The sequence below is a fragment of the Mangifera indica genome, chromosome 5, assembly GCF_011075055.1.
Source record: "Mangifera indica cultivar Alphonso chromosome 5, CATAS_Mindica_2.1, whole genome shotgun sequence".
NCBI lineage: Eukaryota > Viridiplantae > Streptophyta > Magnoliopsida > Sapindales > Anacardiaceae > Mangifera > Mangifera indica.
The window spans coordinates 882,830-899,057 of record NC_058141.1 but is presented as its reverse complement, the minus strand read 5'-3'; the positions used below and the strand labels follow the sequence as shown (position 1 = coordinate 899,057).

Genomic DNA, 16,228 nt, shown 5'->3' with positions numbered 1-16,228 from the left:
TAAGAAATGTCTGCCACAAAGTAACCGCTTGAGAAAGGAAGATGCAACATAGTCTTGCCATCTGAGCATGACATTTCAAACCCTTCGCGGCCACAAGAGACTGGTTGAGTCTTGAGCCTAAAGGGAAATCTGATTTCTGGGCCGTTTTCTCGGCACTTTGTTGGCTGACAGAATTTATATGGATGTTGATCATTGTTTACAACTGATGTGTTTTTGGCTATTGATGAGTAAGAGAAGGAAGACGATGATGAGGGACACCAGAGACATTTAGAGAAACAGAAAAAAAAAACCAGACTTGGAAAGTAGAGTTTCAAATTATCTTTAAGATACAAGCTGCAATATATGATTGGCTGTTTTGGAATTTGACTTTCTGAGAAAGACTTGAAATTTTGACCTTAAGCTCCAGTTTAGTTTTTGTCATTAAAACTCAGATATTATTATGGGATATTGAAATTTTTACCACTATTTTATTCTGTGTATATAAAAATGTTATTTATCCTAAAGCTTTCACAAATATACCATAACAGTAATCACCTTCTCAAAATACCCCTCTTCAATCTTTCATGCACAAATTCTCTCTCTTCTTCTCTGCAACTTTTTTTTCTTTTTTTTCTCTTCCCCTCTTCTTCCAAAGTGATAAATGAATTATGTAGAAAATAAAATAAATGTTTAAAAAGCAAAAGAAAAAAAACTGAAAAAATAAATAGATTTTAGATTAAGAAATCTTTACTAAAAAAAAAAATAAAAAGGTTGGCAGAAAAAAATCTGGAAAAAAAATTGGTTGACAGACCTATGAAATTTATTCTGTAAATTTTAGAGTTTAACTTTAACAAATAAGATAGGTATTTAATTAGAAAAACAGAAAAAAAAAATTTAAAAAGGTTGGCATGGGTTGGCCACACACCAACCCTTTTTAATTTTTGAAGGTTGGCGTTAACGCCGAGGATTGGCGACGCCAACCCAAAAAAAAAATTAAAATAGGCAAAGGGTTGACGTCTTTTGCCTCTTTTAATATAATATAATATAATTATATTATATTATAATATATTATAATATAATATAATATAATTCAAATATAATAATATTACATAATATATAATATAATATAAAATATATTATATAATTATATCATAATTAAAATATATAATATAAAATTTTATATTATATTATATATATTATTAATAATATTATATTATATTATATATTATAATATAATATATATATATATTACATATACTAAATGCCAAGGGTTGGCGTTTCAGCCAACCCCTAGAAACAAATATTAGTAATATTTTAATAATATTATATTATAATTATAATTATATATATAATTTTATATTATAATATATTATATAATATATAATAAAATATATCAAATATGTTATATTATAATATATTAATCTGAAGAATTATTAATATTATAATATTATATATTATATTATGTATATTATATAAAATTTTATATTATAATATATAATATATATTATATTATATATAATATGTATAATTATAACCAAGGGTTGGCGATGCCGCCAACCCTTGGTTATATATATTATATATTATATATATAATATATAATATTATATTATTAATATATATTATAATATATATAATATATTATAATATATATAATATGTATTAATATATTATAATATTATATTATAATATTTTAATTATATATATTATATAATGTATAATATATTATAATATATAATTATATATATTAATAATATAATATATAATATTATATATATAATATATATAACCAAGGGTTGGCGATGCCGCCAACCCTTGGTTATAATTATATATATTATATATAATATAATATATTTTATATATATTATATTATATATAATATTATATTATAAAATATTTTATAATATATATAATATAATATATTATATATTATAATATAAAATTTTATATAATATATAATATAATATCTATTATATTATAATTATATTAAAACATGCAAAGGACGCCAACCCTTTGCCTGTTTTAATTTTTTTTGAGGGTTGGCGTCGCCAACCCCTGGCGTTAACGCCAACCTTCAAAAATTAAAAAAGAGTTGGCGTGTGGCCAACCTATGCCAGCCCTTTTTAATTTTTTTTTCAGTTTTTTTAATTAAATACCTATCTTATTTGTTAAATTTGAAATCTAAAATTTACAGAATAAAATTTCATAAGTTTGCTAACCAGTTTTTTTTTCTAGATTTTTTTCTGCCAACCTTTTTAATTTTTTTTCAGTAAAGATTTCTTAATCTGAAATCTATTTCTTTTTTCAGTTTTTTTCTTTTGTTTTTGAAACATTTATTCTATTTTCTACCTGATTCCTTTATCACTTTGAAAGAAGAGGAAGAAGAGAAAAAAGTTGCAGAGAAGAAGAGAGAAAATTTGTGTATGAAAGATTGAAGAGGGGTATTTTAGGGAAGGTGATTACTGTTGTGGTATATTTGTTAAAGCTTTAGGATATGTAACATTTTTGTATACACGAAATAAAATAATGGTAAAAATTTCAATATCCCTATTATTATTATCGACATTTCCATCTCTCAAAAGAGTATTATTGAAATTCATAATTCTTTCAAAATCAAAAGTAATTTGCCACAAATCACATTATTTAGAAATCTGTTTTCTTCTACTTATCAAGTGTAAACCTAGATTATGACTGGCTGTTATCGGCACCAGTTTGTTGATTCTCACAGTGGTTGTTATGGCGGTCGGTGGAAGAAGAGGTGGCAGCCAGCATCGTGGCTGTCGAAAAGGGTTCCTCTGTGAATATGGTTGAATGCAAATGACATAAGAACAAACATAAACAATATTGTCAAACTGGTCCAATTAACCAATTTTAAACACCCCTATTAGCTAGCTAGCTATGTGATTTTATAATTGGTTTCTTCTTGAATATTTACTGTTTGTAATGGTACTGGGCATGCATCTCTTACACCGATCATGTACTTTCTTTGCTTTTGTTATCAATTGAAGGTGAAGAGATGCCTTCCCTCTCTCAGTTTGTTCTCTTTTAATAGTATATCAAAATTGTTAGAAACCATTCCATCTTTAAGATACTATGCTAACAAATGTGGGTTCCTGTTGCCTGGTTAATAGACAGGTCCCTACTCCTAGGAGAGGGAGTGGGGCTGTAGAGGCCGTGCCCTCAAGCCAAAAGCGATGTGCAACTAATACTATTTAAATAATACATAATTACGTGATTGATGATTTAAATTAAAAATAAAATAATTAAATATATAATAATATAATATATTATCTGAATACCTATATTGATTCTCAAAACTAAGTATATATAGTATTATTTGATTGATATTAGAAGGCTCAAATTGTAAAAATATTATCACAATTAAACTCTTATCTAAATTTTTAGAAGTCCATAAATCAACTTTATTCTAGATGATTGGGTGTGGAAAGAACAAGGATCTTGCTATTGAAAATCAAAGTCAAGTTTAATTTCCTAAGTGGGTAAACGCAAAATGAGCCAAGGAAAAGAACTTAATTAATTTGGAGATTAAGGAAGATGGCGACGAGGAAATTGCTTAGAAGCTTGCAATAGTGGAACGATGCAGCATACTGTGAAAGTGATATACAGAGATTGGAGATGCTTCCAAAACCCTCTAATTCTTCACATGGAGATGCCTGCAAAGCCCTGTAATTCTTCATATGCTGATGTTGGAGAAAATTTGGGATGAAACCGAGTTGTTGGCCTACCCCTTTTCAGACGAGAGAGGGATTCATCAGTAAAAACAAAGATGAGGATAGGGATTGTTAAAATCCTTGCAGTGAAGGATGGGCATAGATTTATCCTCAACCTGCTCTCAAAACCACTAATTTATCCTTAAAAATTTTGAATTATTATTAATATGTCTTGACTATATAAACCTAATGCTAATCGACTTAATTTATATTTCATTGTTTTCCTTGGAGAGAAGGGGAGTAGAATCTTCTCCACAAAGACATGGAGACAAAATGAGAAAATATTTCTCGTAAGTAAGGTATAAAGATTTTTCGTCATCCTCGTATCAGAGACAAGACAAGGATATGAAAAAGTCTCCTATGCCTACAGAGATGAGGTTAGAGATTAAGGTATTTGGCCTTGTCTTGTCTTGCCCTGTTGCCATCCTTAGAGCAAATTGATTGATTTAGTAATAAACATATACTAGATTGAACGACTTTATGATAAATATAGGTATTTTATGTATTATTTTTTGGCATAGATGGTCAGTACTGCAAAAAATTATCTGAAGAACTTGGCGATGCCTCATGATTTCTTTCTTCAGATTTTGAAATGGAGCCAGCTGATGCATGAAAGACAATTTATTCGGTTCCACTGTTCCTCTTCTCAGTAATCATTTCCCGTTACACAATTATAAACCCATTCTATTCCAAAAAAATTAGAATCCCAATTACCATAGGAAGGCTGGCCCATAGCCTAGACCACGTGAACACCAAGGCTGCAACACTAACTTTTGGGATGTGGTTCTCTCAAAGTGTGACATCCTGAATTTTCTCCGAATCTGAATCTGATCATAAATTAAGCCATGTCTTACACGGAGTAGGCTTGGAGGAGTCAAGCTGCCGGACGTTAACCATGTCTTACACGGAGTAGACTTGGAAGAGTCAAGCTGCCGTACATTAACCATGTCTTACAGGGAGTAGACTTGGAAGAGTCAAGCTGCCGGACATTAAGCCATGTCTTACACGTCGAGTAGACTTGAAAGAGTTAAGCTGCTGGACCAGGCGCCATTAAGAGATGACCAAAATTTCTTTCCAATTAGCAAAATTTCTATCAAGAAAGTTGCGTTGGCAAATGAAATCTTGTCCATCCCTACTATTATTAATTTCTCAGTAATTTCCTCGAGAACTTGGTCATGAAAGCTTGTTCTCGGACTGTAAGTTCTTGCTAACCTATCAAGGTGTTTCCTAAGTTTGTTAGTTTCTTCTATCCATCTGATAAGACTATGAGATCCTAGAGTTTACCTTGATTTTCTCTTATTACCTGTGTTTGCATATTCCATGTAAGGTTCGCATCTTACTTAAACACGATTTATCTTGATTTACCCAAATACACGCAAATAGTAAAGAAAAAGACGATTTATCATGTTTCACCCAAAACAACACTATATTAAAGTCAATCTTATTTTAATATCTCGTCATCACCCTTGTTATAATGAATATATTTGTTAATAAGTTATTATTAAAGCTGACAATTTTCAATACAACTTATTAACTCGATATGAGACTAAAAAAATAAAGTTAGAGTTAAGTTTTTTGGACATAAAATCTATTTCAGGTCAACCTGACACAACTTGAAATTATAACAAGTACTGTTAAGGTTCACACAAAAATAATCTGATATGATCTGAATCGATTCAAATGTTTTTAAAAAGTGTTATTTTAATATAATTTGTTAAAGATAAATTATAAAAATATTGAAAGACAATATCAACACTAATTAAAATCTTTATAAATTGCTTATAATTGTATATTTATACAATTGTAATTACTGAAATTATTTTTTTTTATTTAAATATTTTATTTTATTATTAAGTCAGTAAGAATGTGATTGGTCAGTTAAATTATTAATATGTTTTAAAAGTCGCATATTATATTTTTCAAATCATTCATAAATAAAATAAAATGTTATATTGTGTGTTTCATTAATAGTAGGGTGGAATAATTTGGTTGAGAAATTAAAATTATAAAAATACTTTGAAGAGTGAAAACAATAGATAAATTCAAATTAATTTTGGTTAAATCATATCAATTCGAATATTTAAGGATTAAATTAAGATTAAAAAATTTAGATATAATTCTAATTTAGATCGAGTTAAAATTGAAAATCTTTAATACAAAACTCAAAGTGATGCAATACAAATACGTCTCTGTGACCCAAATTGTCAAGTTTAATTATTATAACATGCCTTAAAAAAAATATTAATAATACGTTTTTATATAAAGATTCTTATGTCTATGAGATTTTTTTTTTTTTTTCTAATAAATTCCTAAAATGACTCTTAATGGGGTTCAACAGAACCAGTGTGTGACACGTTACAGTAAAAGTTTTGGCCTATTCTAACATTGCTATCTTATCAAGAGTATCTAAGTTGACAGAGTTTCCACCGCTTGCTTCCCCGCCAAGAGATTCCGTGTTGGTTGATGGTAAATCGTAGCTTCCCTTTTCTCTTAGTTGTAATTTTTCAGTAGCTTTGATGGTGATGCCAGTTGGGCCATTATTCAAGAGTAGACTTTGACTACCTTCATCTAACTTGGTCTATGTGAAGTCTAGTCTAAGTCCAAAATCATTTTAAAAACAAATCATATCTAAAAAGGCAATATTTTTCAACTTCAATTTGTAATGCTGATCTTACATTGTGGCTTCCATAAAAGCCATAATTGTGGAACATTTTTTAGTAATTTATTTTTTATTGATGTGATATTATATGATTATATTATATAATTATTTATTTATGAATTTTAACACAATAAAAACTAAATAAAAGAGATAACAACACTTGAAATTACCAAATTATCCTTTTTTTATTATAAGGATTAAACACAAGTAATTGTATTTGTGTACATTGATATCTTTAATAAGAAATATTAAAAATTTGATATATTTTATAAGAAAGTTTGAAATATTGACTCCTTCAAATTGAAAATCTGAAATTTTAATCTTTTTAATTGGAAAAAAATTATAGTTGCATATCTCCTAGTGATGTTATCACCTAATAAAAGTAAAAATTAACATATGATTAATGCCATTAATTTGAAGCTATTTAAGTCAATGAACATGGTAGACCATACCCACATATATGCAAGTGAAAATTGGAGCATCTTTCCAATTTTATCATATTTGTTTATCCAAACTTATTGAATCTTTGGAGAAAGAGAACCATGATGCGAAGGGAGGGATCATCAACTTTTCTTGTTTCTGTGTTGATCTTCCTGTTCATCGGTGAAATTCAAGCAACAAAGCTTCAAGAAAATTGCTCTACTTCATGTGGAGACATCAATAACATAAGCTATCCTTTTCGCCTCAAGGGCGATCCAGCAATTTGTGGTGATCCCAACTTCCAACTTTCATGCCAAAGCAACAAAACCATCCTGGAATTTCCTTCCGCTGGAAGGTACTATGTGAAGGAGATTTCATATAAAGAAAACATAATCAGAGTTGTCGATGTTAACTTAGGCACTGGAACCTGCGGTCTTCCCAGTGGATCTCTGATAGAGGGGTATATATGGAACCTGCGGTCTTCCCAGTGGATCTCTGTCAGAGGACTACAACTCGACGGTTACTACGGTTATGCTAGATTTTCTCGGTGCTCTCAGAGGATTAATGACACGAGCTTTACAGCAATTCCTTGCTTGAGTGAAAATCAATCTTATTTTTATGTTACTATTAATATGAGATATATGAGATATCAGTATCCGTTTTGCTCGTACGGAGAAGTTACTCCTATTTTATGGTGGCATGAACTGATGAGTAATAAGACGGTTCCATATGAAACCATCAGCAAGAGTCTGCAGTCAGGTTTCAATCTGACATGGTACTTTGATGATGCTTGCCGCTCAATAGTAGGGACAGAAATATATTATAATTCTTGCAGAAAATTAGATTTTAAAACTCGATTGTGTAAGTTCATCTTTCTGCATGTTTGTTAATTAACAGTGTGATGACTCTATTGATTTCCTTCTACTTTGGGTTTTTTATGTCTTTATAAGGCTTAAACTCTATTTCTTTTGCTCTGATGCAGATCATTTCATTCAGTACTTGGGGGAAATTATATATGATCTACTCTATGAAAGCATTTTGTGGACGCGTATAATTTCCTAGCCATAACTCCTTTTCTTAATTTCCTAGCATTTTGTGGTCTTTACACCCCATGGTCATAAGGCCTAATTTTTAATTTCTTTGTTGGTTTATGCAGGTGAATTTTTCGCGGCATGTAAATCAGGTTTCAAGGATTATTATTTCGACATAAGATACCTCCCTGGAGGGCTTCTTCATGGTATATTTTACAGACTGATTACAATATTTTTCACATCTAGCTTTCTTTCTGTACAGGCAGCTGAACGCTCTAAACTACAACTAGGGATGGCAATGGGGAGGGGCGGGGAGGGGATGTCAATCCCGGTCCCCGTCCCCGTCCCCGTAGGGGATTTCAATCCCCGTCCCCGCCGCGTCCCCGCTACGGGGATAAAAAAAATCCCCGTTACGGGGATAAAAAAAATCCCCGTCCCCTCCCCGCAAAGGAAAATCCCCTCCCCATCCCCTCCCCGTCCCCGCGGGGAAAAATCCCCTTCCCATACCCGTAAATATAAATTTGAATTCCGTTATGTATTTCAATAAATAAAATAAATTATATTCTCCAAAAATATCACTTGTTACAAGAGCTACAAAATATTCATTATTATTTTAGTTCAAATACAAAGTTTTCATAAAATCTAACAATATGCAATAATCAATCTCTTCATTAATAGCTCTTCATGTATGTGATTTAGGGTAATTTTATAATAACATTAAATTTAATACTTTTTATTCACTTTAATTGATTTTATCAAGTTATAATTTGTTTTTTTTTTTTTGTGTAAAACCTGGTGGATTGACTAATTGAAGTTGAAATAGAATTAATTTGGTACATTTGTATTTTATGATAATGAGATTCTGGGGTTTTTTTTTAATATATTAGATTAATAGTTTAGAAATTAGTAAAAACTAATAATTGATAATTCAAAAATTAGTAAAATTAAAGTTTTAGTTTTAATAAATCATAATGTAAAAATTTCTATAACTTAATAGTTTATAAATTATTATATTAATATATTAGATTTAGGGGGTGAGGAGGGGAGGGGCGGGGCGGGGCGGGGCGGGGAGGGGAGGGGAGGGGCAGGGCAGGGCGGGGACATATGTATCCCCGTCCCCGCCCCGTCCCCGATTACGGGGATTTTTTTCATCCCCATCCCCGCCCCTTTCCCCGTTTTTATCGGGGAATCCCCTCTCCGTTAGGGTCGGGGAGGGTCGGGGCCCTTAAAGTCAGGCCCAAATTGCCATCTCTAACTACAACCTCGTTCTAGATTATATATGTTGTTTTTTTATGTTATGATATTTAACATATTGGCTATCAATGTTGGGTTTCTACTTCTAGATGTCTCTGTACTTTACAGCATTTTACTTATGTTAAGAACAGAAGATGAATAAATACCTCAATTAACTATCTTTGTTTGGGTCTAGGGTTTGCAGTGGTGGTTCCAGTTGTTCTTATTTGCAGATTTATTGGTGCACCAATAGTATTAATCGTGTACCTCATCTGCAAATATAGAAAAACAAGACAGACAGTTGATAATGTGGAGAAATTTCTGCACAATCAGCAGTCCTGGATGCCTAAAAGGTATGCATATGCAGAGCTAATAGCCGTGACAAACAATTTTAAAGAAAAACTGGGTCAAGGTGGGTTTGGATCGGTTTACAGAGGACAACTTCATAATGGTTCCTTAATTGCAGTCAAAATGCTAGAAAATTCTAAGTTTAGTGCAGAAGAATTCATCAATGAAGTCTCCACAATTGGTAGAATTCACCACGTTAATATAGTGCAATTAGTTGGATTCTGTTCAGAAGAGTCTAAACGTGCCCTTGTGTATGAGTATATGCTAAATGGATCTCTCGATAAGCATATATTTTCCAAGCCCGACAAATCTCTATCATTTAGTTGGGACAAGCTATGTGAAATCGCTCTTGCAATTGCTCGTGGGATCGAGTATCTACATAGGGGATGTGATGTATGCATTCTTCATTTTGACATTAAGCCTCACAATATATTGCTAGACCAAAATTTCATCCCTAAAGTCTCTGATTTTGGGCTTGCAAAATTTTACCCAAGGGAAAATGATTTTGTGTCTATTAGTGCTACAAAAGGAACGATAGGATACATAGCTCCTGAATTGATTTCAAGGAATTTCGGAAAGGTTTCTAACAAGTCAGATGTCTATAGCTTTGGAATGCTACTGCTGGAAATGGTTGGAGGCAGAAAAAATTCTGATATGAGAGTAACTAGTTCAAGCAAAGCCTACTTCCCCTCCTGGGTATATGATCAAATCAATAGTGGTGAAGATTTAGAGCTTCAACATGTCACTGGACATGAAATTGTGATTGCCAAAAAACTTTGTCTAATTGGGTTATGGTGCATACAAGTTAAGCCTTCAGATCGTCCCTCAATTACAAAAGTAATTGAAATGTTAGAAGGAAACATTGAGGACTTGCAATTACCTCCCAAACCCTTTTTTTTTTCTTCCTCTCCTGAGAATGTTTCTATGAGGGTGATTCAATCAGACTATTCAACCGATTGGTCATTATCTGAATCAACAGAAGAATACTCATGCAAAATTAATGTAGCTTAATTAGTTGTTGCAATGATGTGTAGAGGTAAAATAAAACCTACGTTTGTTTGTAATATCGTCATGTAGGCTTCTACTCTGGTTGTATGAGTTTCTGAAATTCATGATGTCGTTTGAATGATTGCCTTTATCAATGAATATTAAACAGATACACCGCGATTTTCACATGATTCAACCAAAATCGCTCTGAGCCTACATTCATAGCACCGAATGTTTAGTTGAAAGAAGCAAGTTAACACACCCAATGTGGCCAAATTAGAATAGTGTACTGAAGCAAATCTGAAAAATACATCTAGACAACTAAAAGCGGATTTATTGAATAATGTGACATGTAGCAAAATACTTTTGATTTTGAAAGTCAATAATACCCTTCTAAAAGATGGAAATGTCAATAATATCTTCGAATTTTAATGACAAACTAGCAAATAGGAGCTTAAGGTCAAATTTTCAAGTCTCTGCGAAATTTTAAAACAGCCACTTATATCTTAAAGATTAGACTCCAAACTGAAGTAAAATCATATCAAAATTTCTCAATCTAAATCAAATTAAAATATATTTAGGTTGACTTGACTTAACCAAAATTAATTCAAACTATATAACAGACAAAATTATATCAAAACATAACATGTAAAATATGATTTGTTACAAAATAATACATAATATCAAATGTTAAGAAATAACATGATTTGTTACAAAAAAACATACGGGAAAACATTTTTATACGAAACGATATGTTGTCAAAATAAATTTTTTGTATTTTAAGTTAATACTAATAGTTTATTTATTATCTTTTTATATAATCAATTATAAATATAAAAAATAAAATATCACACTCGAGAACCCAAAAAATAAATCTATAACTTTAAATTTAAAATAATACAATTAATAATTAACGAGATTAACAACTACGATCAAATATTTAAAAAATTTAATTTCCATTATATGTGATGAATATAATTGTCATAAATTTTATAACAATCATCAAGTATATAAATATAACACACTAAATATAACAAGTTCAAATTAAAAGTAGTTATAACATTTTAAAAAAAAAAAATTACGAATAATTTTTTACAAGTATATCAAAAAAAATAATTAAATTTGAATAAATAATTTTTTATAGGAAGTGATAAAATTTTGTCAAAAAGTCTAAGGCTAACTCCTCCAAGTAAATGGTGAAGTATATTGGAATTAAAAAATATAGCTTATGTGAATTAAAATATTTTTTTAAAAATAATGATGATAAAAAAAAGGGAAATTTTTTCGTAATATCATATTATCTAATATTTTATTCGAAATTTTTGGAATAGTTTGGATAAAGTCAACTAAGCTTTGTGTCAACTCAAACACGTTTCGCGATTCGATTTTTCAAAGACCGATCCTAAGTCAACCTAAACTACTTTTCCTATCTAAAATCAAAACCCTAAACCAATGTTTTTGTATTGTGTCATATCAAATTAACGAATCATATGAAATTTTGTCAAGTCTATTAAAGTAAAGGTAAAAGAACTATTTTTCATCTAAGTTTTAATGTAAAGACAAACACATACTCATATGGTTTCAAAAACTCAAACACTCATCATGTCTCTTGACGAAGATCAATGTCAGCGAGAGACAAAGAATAACATTTCATTGATGATCGTGGTTCCTAAACTTGAGTTTTTCTTCAAATTTTCAAGAATTCTTCACTTGAGCTTTGTCTTTATTTCTATCTTGAAACTATTTCAAATGTATTAAATAAATTCTTGCAATCTAAACTCACACTTAAGTAAAATCATTAGTCAATATGCTTAAAGACATATTAGTTTATTATCATCAAAATAAAAACATAATGACTCATTGAATTAACAATTCCGTAGTAAGAAAACGGAAGATATTGCAATTGGAGAAGATATTATGTTCCTTGTCACCAAAATTCCATCATGTTATTTGTTTCAATTGAAGAATCCAAAGACATAGATGTAACACCCCTCCTCAAACACTTACCCTTACACAAAATATGACCCAAAGAGACATGCACAACTTAACTTCTTAATGAATATAATGGAATATGAGTTTGCAATAAAAACTCTTAACTTATTTGTGTGTAAAAAGGTGTAAATAAAACTTCTTCGATCCCATAAATAGTTATAGTAAAACCCTTAAATATAAATTCATAATTCATTGTCTAAAATTCAAAACATAATAATAATAACCATATTTGTATTGTGCAAACGTCTCATAACTCTCATGCTAATAATAAAATATAAAAATGTGATCAATTCTGAAAATGATGTTTTTACCCTTAGTCTCATGCAATGAACTAACTTGGAACACTGGCTCCCCCATTTGCCTCACTATTTGCCTCAACCTGCAAAGCCATAAAAAAGGAATATGTTAATGAAAAACACTTAGTAAGTAGGTTACCACTCAACATCTAGCATAAGACATAACTGAAACTGGCATTCCATTGCTAAGGATTGAGGTAGTCATAACTCGACAATCTCATGCCATAAACATTGGTCATTCATAAAGACTACTAAGGCCTAAGTTGACCTTAGACATATTTGATGTTTTAGTAAAAGCAATTGACACCTCTCATGTATACTAACTATTATGTCTCATGCACATGTCAATCGAATTATCGGGCTAACTAGTTATGATACCCTAGTCACATGGGGAACTAGTCGTAGTCCTTCCTTTACTTCATTTACATAACTACAGGACTACTAACTAAAAACCATCCTCAAATTATCCTTACCATGAGCATGTATGTTATGTATCCTGTTGACCACATAAAAAACTAAGTATAAATCCATTCCCTTAACATTCACCCCTGAATTGTACTATATGGCTAAAATGTCTTGGCACTGAGTTTATGATGCATCTCATGGGTATCTATCTCTCGTATAACTTTATTGCTTTCATATAACTCACCACAACTAGTGGTTATCTGAGTGTGTACTATTATTCTAAGCTTTCTTTTTTTCAACCTAAATCCAATTTAGATGAAGTTTGTGTCATCTTTCATATAGTCAAACACTTTTACTTTAGCTAGTTATCTCTTTTTCTTAACTTTTCCAAATTTTTCTACCTTAGATCCTCATTATGCACTTAGCTTAATTAGGGGTAAATAGACAATTTTGTCTAATTCAAATGGGTGCTAGTTGTTATTTCTCTTATCCCTAATTTATAACTATTACTATAAAAGGATGCTCGTCCTATCTTGAATGTTTGCTTGCACTAAAACCTTAGAACAGATATCTCACATTCAAAACATACACAATAGTCTCACAAGATACCTTCCAAAAGCTTCTCGACATCTCCAAAGAGGTGGAATTTATGCTCCAAAACTTGGCTTATTTTTCTTGGAATTTTCCTCCAAGAACCTAACACTTAATATGCACATTATTCTTGGTTTATGCCTTGCAAATCTTTCCCAAAAACTTATAATATACAACACATGAAAAACTCCATGCAAATTGCACCAATGTTTCCTCCATTCTCATGCTATTCATGTGGATCCAAAACCAAATCGCTAAGATTTATTTTCTTGTACATGTGTTGAACCAAATCTAAAGAACTTTAGCATTGAAAGCTCCAATACAGCAAGCGATAATACTTGCCACAACCCATGTAGGATTTGATTAAATAAACATTCAAGGTTTTCAAGACTTTCTAATCTTGAGCAAGTCAGAAACTCTGCAAGAATCTAGCTGCAAGAACCATCAAAACAACCAAGAATTTACATAAGAATTCACCACATGCATCAAGAGTATTAAGTTAACAATTACAAGATTCTAAGCATCTAAAAATTCCAACCAATGATCAAGAATTTAAGGGAAGATATTCAACGTGCATACCTGAATTTTTAGCCACATTTCAACACAGATAATAGGTTACTTGAAAAAAAAAAAAACATTATCCCCCATGTTCAAAATAAAAAACAATGAGTCTTCTGTCAACCATCTATAATACCCTGCTCTAGATACATACCTTTACCTAGATAATATTCGAAGAGGCGTGCTACCAAAGATTTCCTCATTTAGACTCACAGTAGAGATAATAATCATGCATGATAAATAATTCACTCCTATAATCTCCAAAAAGTGAATTAACTCATAATAAACATAATATCAATTTCAGTGTTTGAAATTCAAGTCATAAAATAGAGTGCATAAATATCATAGATAAACTTAATACATAAACACAACACAATATGCAAACTGACCAAATGTCTTTGCCTCACGCGTTGCCTCGAGCTAACTCATTGGCTTCTTGTTGCTCCACAATCCTACCTACAAAACCATAAAGGAAGATGGTTAGTGAAACACACTCAGTAAGTAAGTAACCCCATAATAATCAATAATGTATTCGTGTCATAATTAATCCAAATCTTATATATGTCTTTTGATCAATTTCCTTATGGTATCACAATTGTTTCTCTAGCATACCAAATGCCCATCCAAATCATCTCGATACCCAACACCCAATCTTCAATGACGATGTTATCTCGGATAACTAATGTCAAACAATATACATCGACGTTCTCAATGCCTGGTGAAAGCATGAAACATCTCAAATGTTAATCATAAAGTACACCTAGTGCACATGTCGATCAAGCTTCAAACTATAGATACCTTATCATAAGAGTAATAAAACCCCAAGCCTCTCATGTTATTGCACATGCATCCCAAATGCTATGAAACCCATCTTCAGTGCTTACTGGAGCATCCCAAATGCAAAGGTGCCATACGCTAATACATAATTATCCAAAGGTATTAAGGTCACACAAACTAGCCCTAATACTTTCACAACCACATTGCACACAACTTGGTGGTATAATCACATTGCATATAGCTTCATGATACGTCACATTGCATAAAGTTTGGTGACAAGTCACAATATCATAGTACATCATTTCTAGTTTTTTTACTTGAAATCACTCTAGTCGGAGATCATCCACACGATCAGACACCCCCAAATTTTATTTGTGCCATCTTTCATACAGTCTAACACCTTCATCCATTTTCCTTTTCATAGCACCTTCATTGGATCTTATATAATATTTCCTCTTAATCCTCCCTTATAAAGGTAAAATAGTCATTTCCAATAATATTTCAGGTAGTTATATATATAGATTTTATTATGTACAGTTACTATATCCATTACTTTTTAATTTGTTTAACTTGAAAACCTTTTTCTTGGATGCAACTATGGATATATAAAACCCTATGCAATATAAGTGATTTTGTTGATTGTAATGCTGGAGACAAGGTCCCTCATATGCTAAAATGGAAGACCGTTGAGCTCCTGAGTTGGGATGATATTAGTACGATTTTCAGGGCTTTTTTGGTACGTTAATAAATAAATAAATATATATATATATTTGAATTAATGCAATGTTTGTTCTAAATGCGTTGTCCTCACACATTTCAAGATGTTGTCAATCCAATTTTGATTCCATCAAGAAAGGAGAAGGAATCTTAGTGGTACATCGAAGCAATGGAATATGTTAGGTACATTGATGCACTTGATTAGCGTGTTAGCCCCACTCACTCTCCTCACCCCATACATGCACCACATCTAAGCCCCATAGATAACTCTCATCCGGTCGTAAGATCTCTTACAAAATCATGATGGTCTATGTATTCAAAGTAAACAATATCTTAACAGTAGACCGGACTTTGGACTAGGGATGTTACAAACTTTGTTAAGATAGCAATGTTGGAATTGCTTACCACTTTGACTACCACATCACCCACGGGTTCTGTTGAATCCATTTAAGAGTTGTTTAGGATTTAAAAAAAAAAATCTCTTAGAAATAGGAATCCTAATATGGT

At 31.1% G+C, this 16,228-nt stretch overlaps 1 protein-coding gene across 1 annotated transcript; it reads left to right on the top strand.

The window, feature by feature from the left end:
* Positions 1-6,797: 6,797 nt before the first annotated feature.
* LOC123217032 (rust resistance kinase Lr10-like) lies at positions 6,798-10,527 on the top strand. Its single transcript, XM_044637769.1, has 4 exons — positions 6,798-7,647; positions 7,769-7,834; positions 7,943-8,023; positions 9,256-10,527. Exons 1-4 carry the CDS (start codon positions 6,909-6,911, stop codon positions 10,407-10,409), a joined length of 2,040 nt encoding a protein of 679 aa, XP_044493704.1. The 5' UTR covers positions 6,798-6,908; the 3' UTR covers positions 10,410-10,527.
* Positions 10,528-16,228: the final 5,701 nt, after the last annotated feature.

What these genes read in the sequence shown, in the direction of transcription:
- LOC123217032 (XM_044637769.1), top strand. Translation starts at nt 6,909, where the DNA reads ATGATGCGAAGGGAGGGATCATCAACTTTTCTTGTTTCTGTGTTGATC. An exon ending in AGATTTTAAAACTCGATTGT is followed by an intron (nt 7,648 to 7,768) that starts GTAAGTTCATCT and finishes GCTCTGATGCAG; the next exon opens with ATCATTTCATTCAGTACTTG. An exon ending in CCCTGGAGGGCTTCTTCATG is followed by an intron (nt 8,024 to 9,255) that starts GTATATTTTACA and finishes TAGGGTTTGCAG; the next exon opens with TGGTGGTTCCAGTTGTTCTT.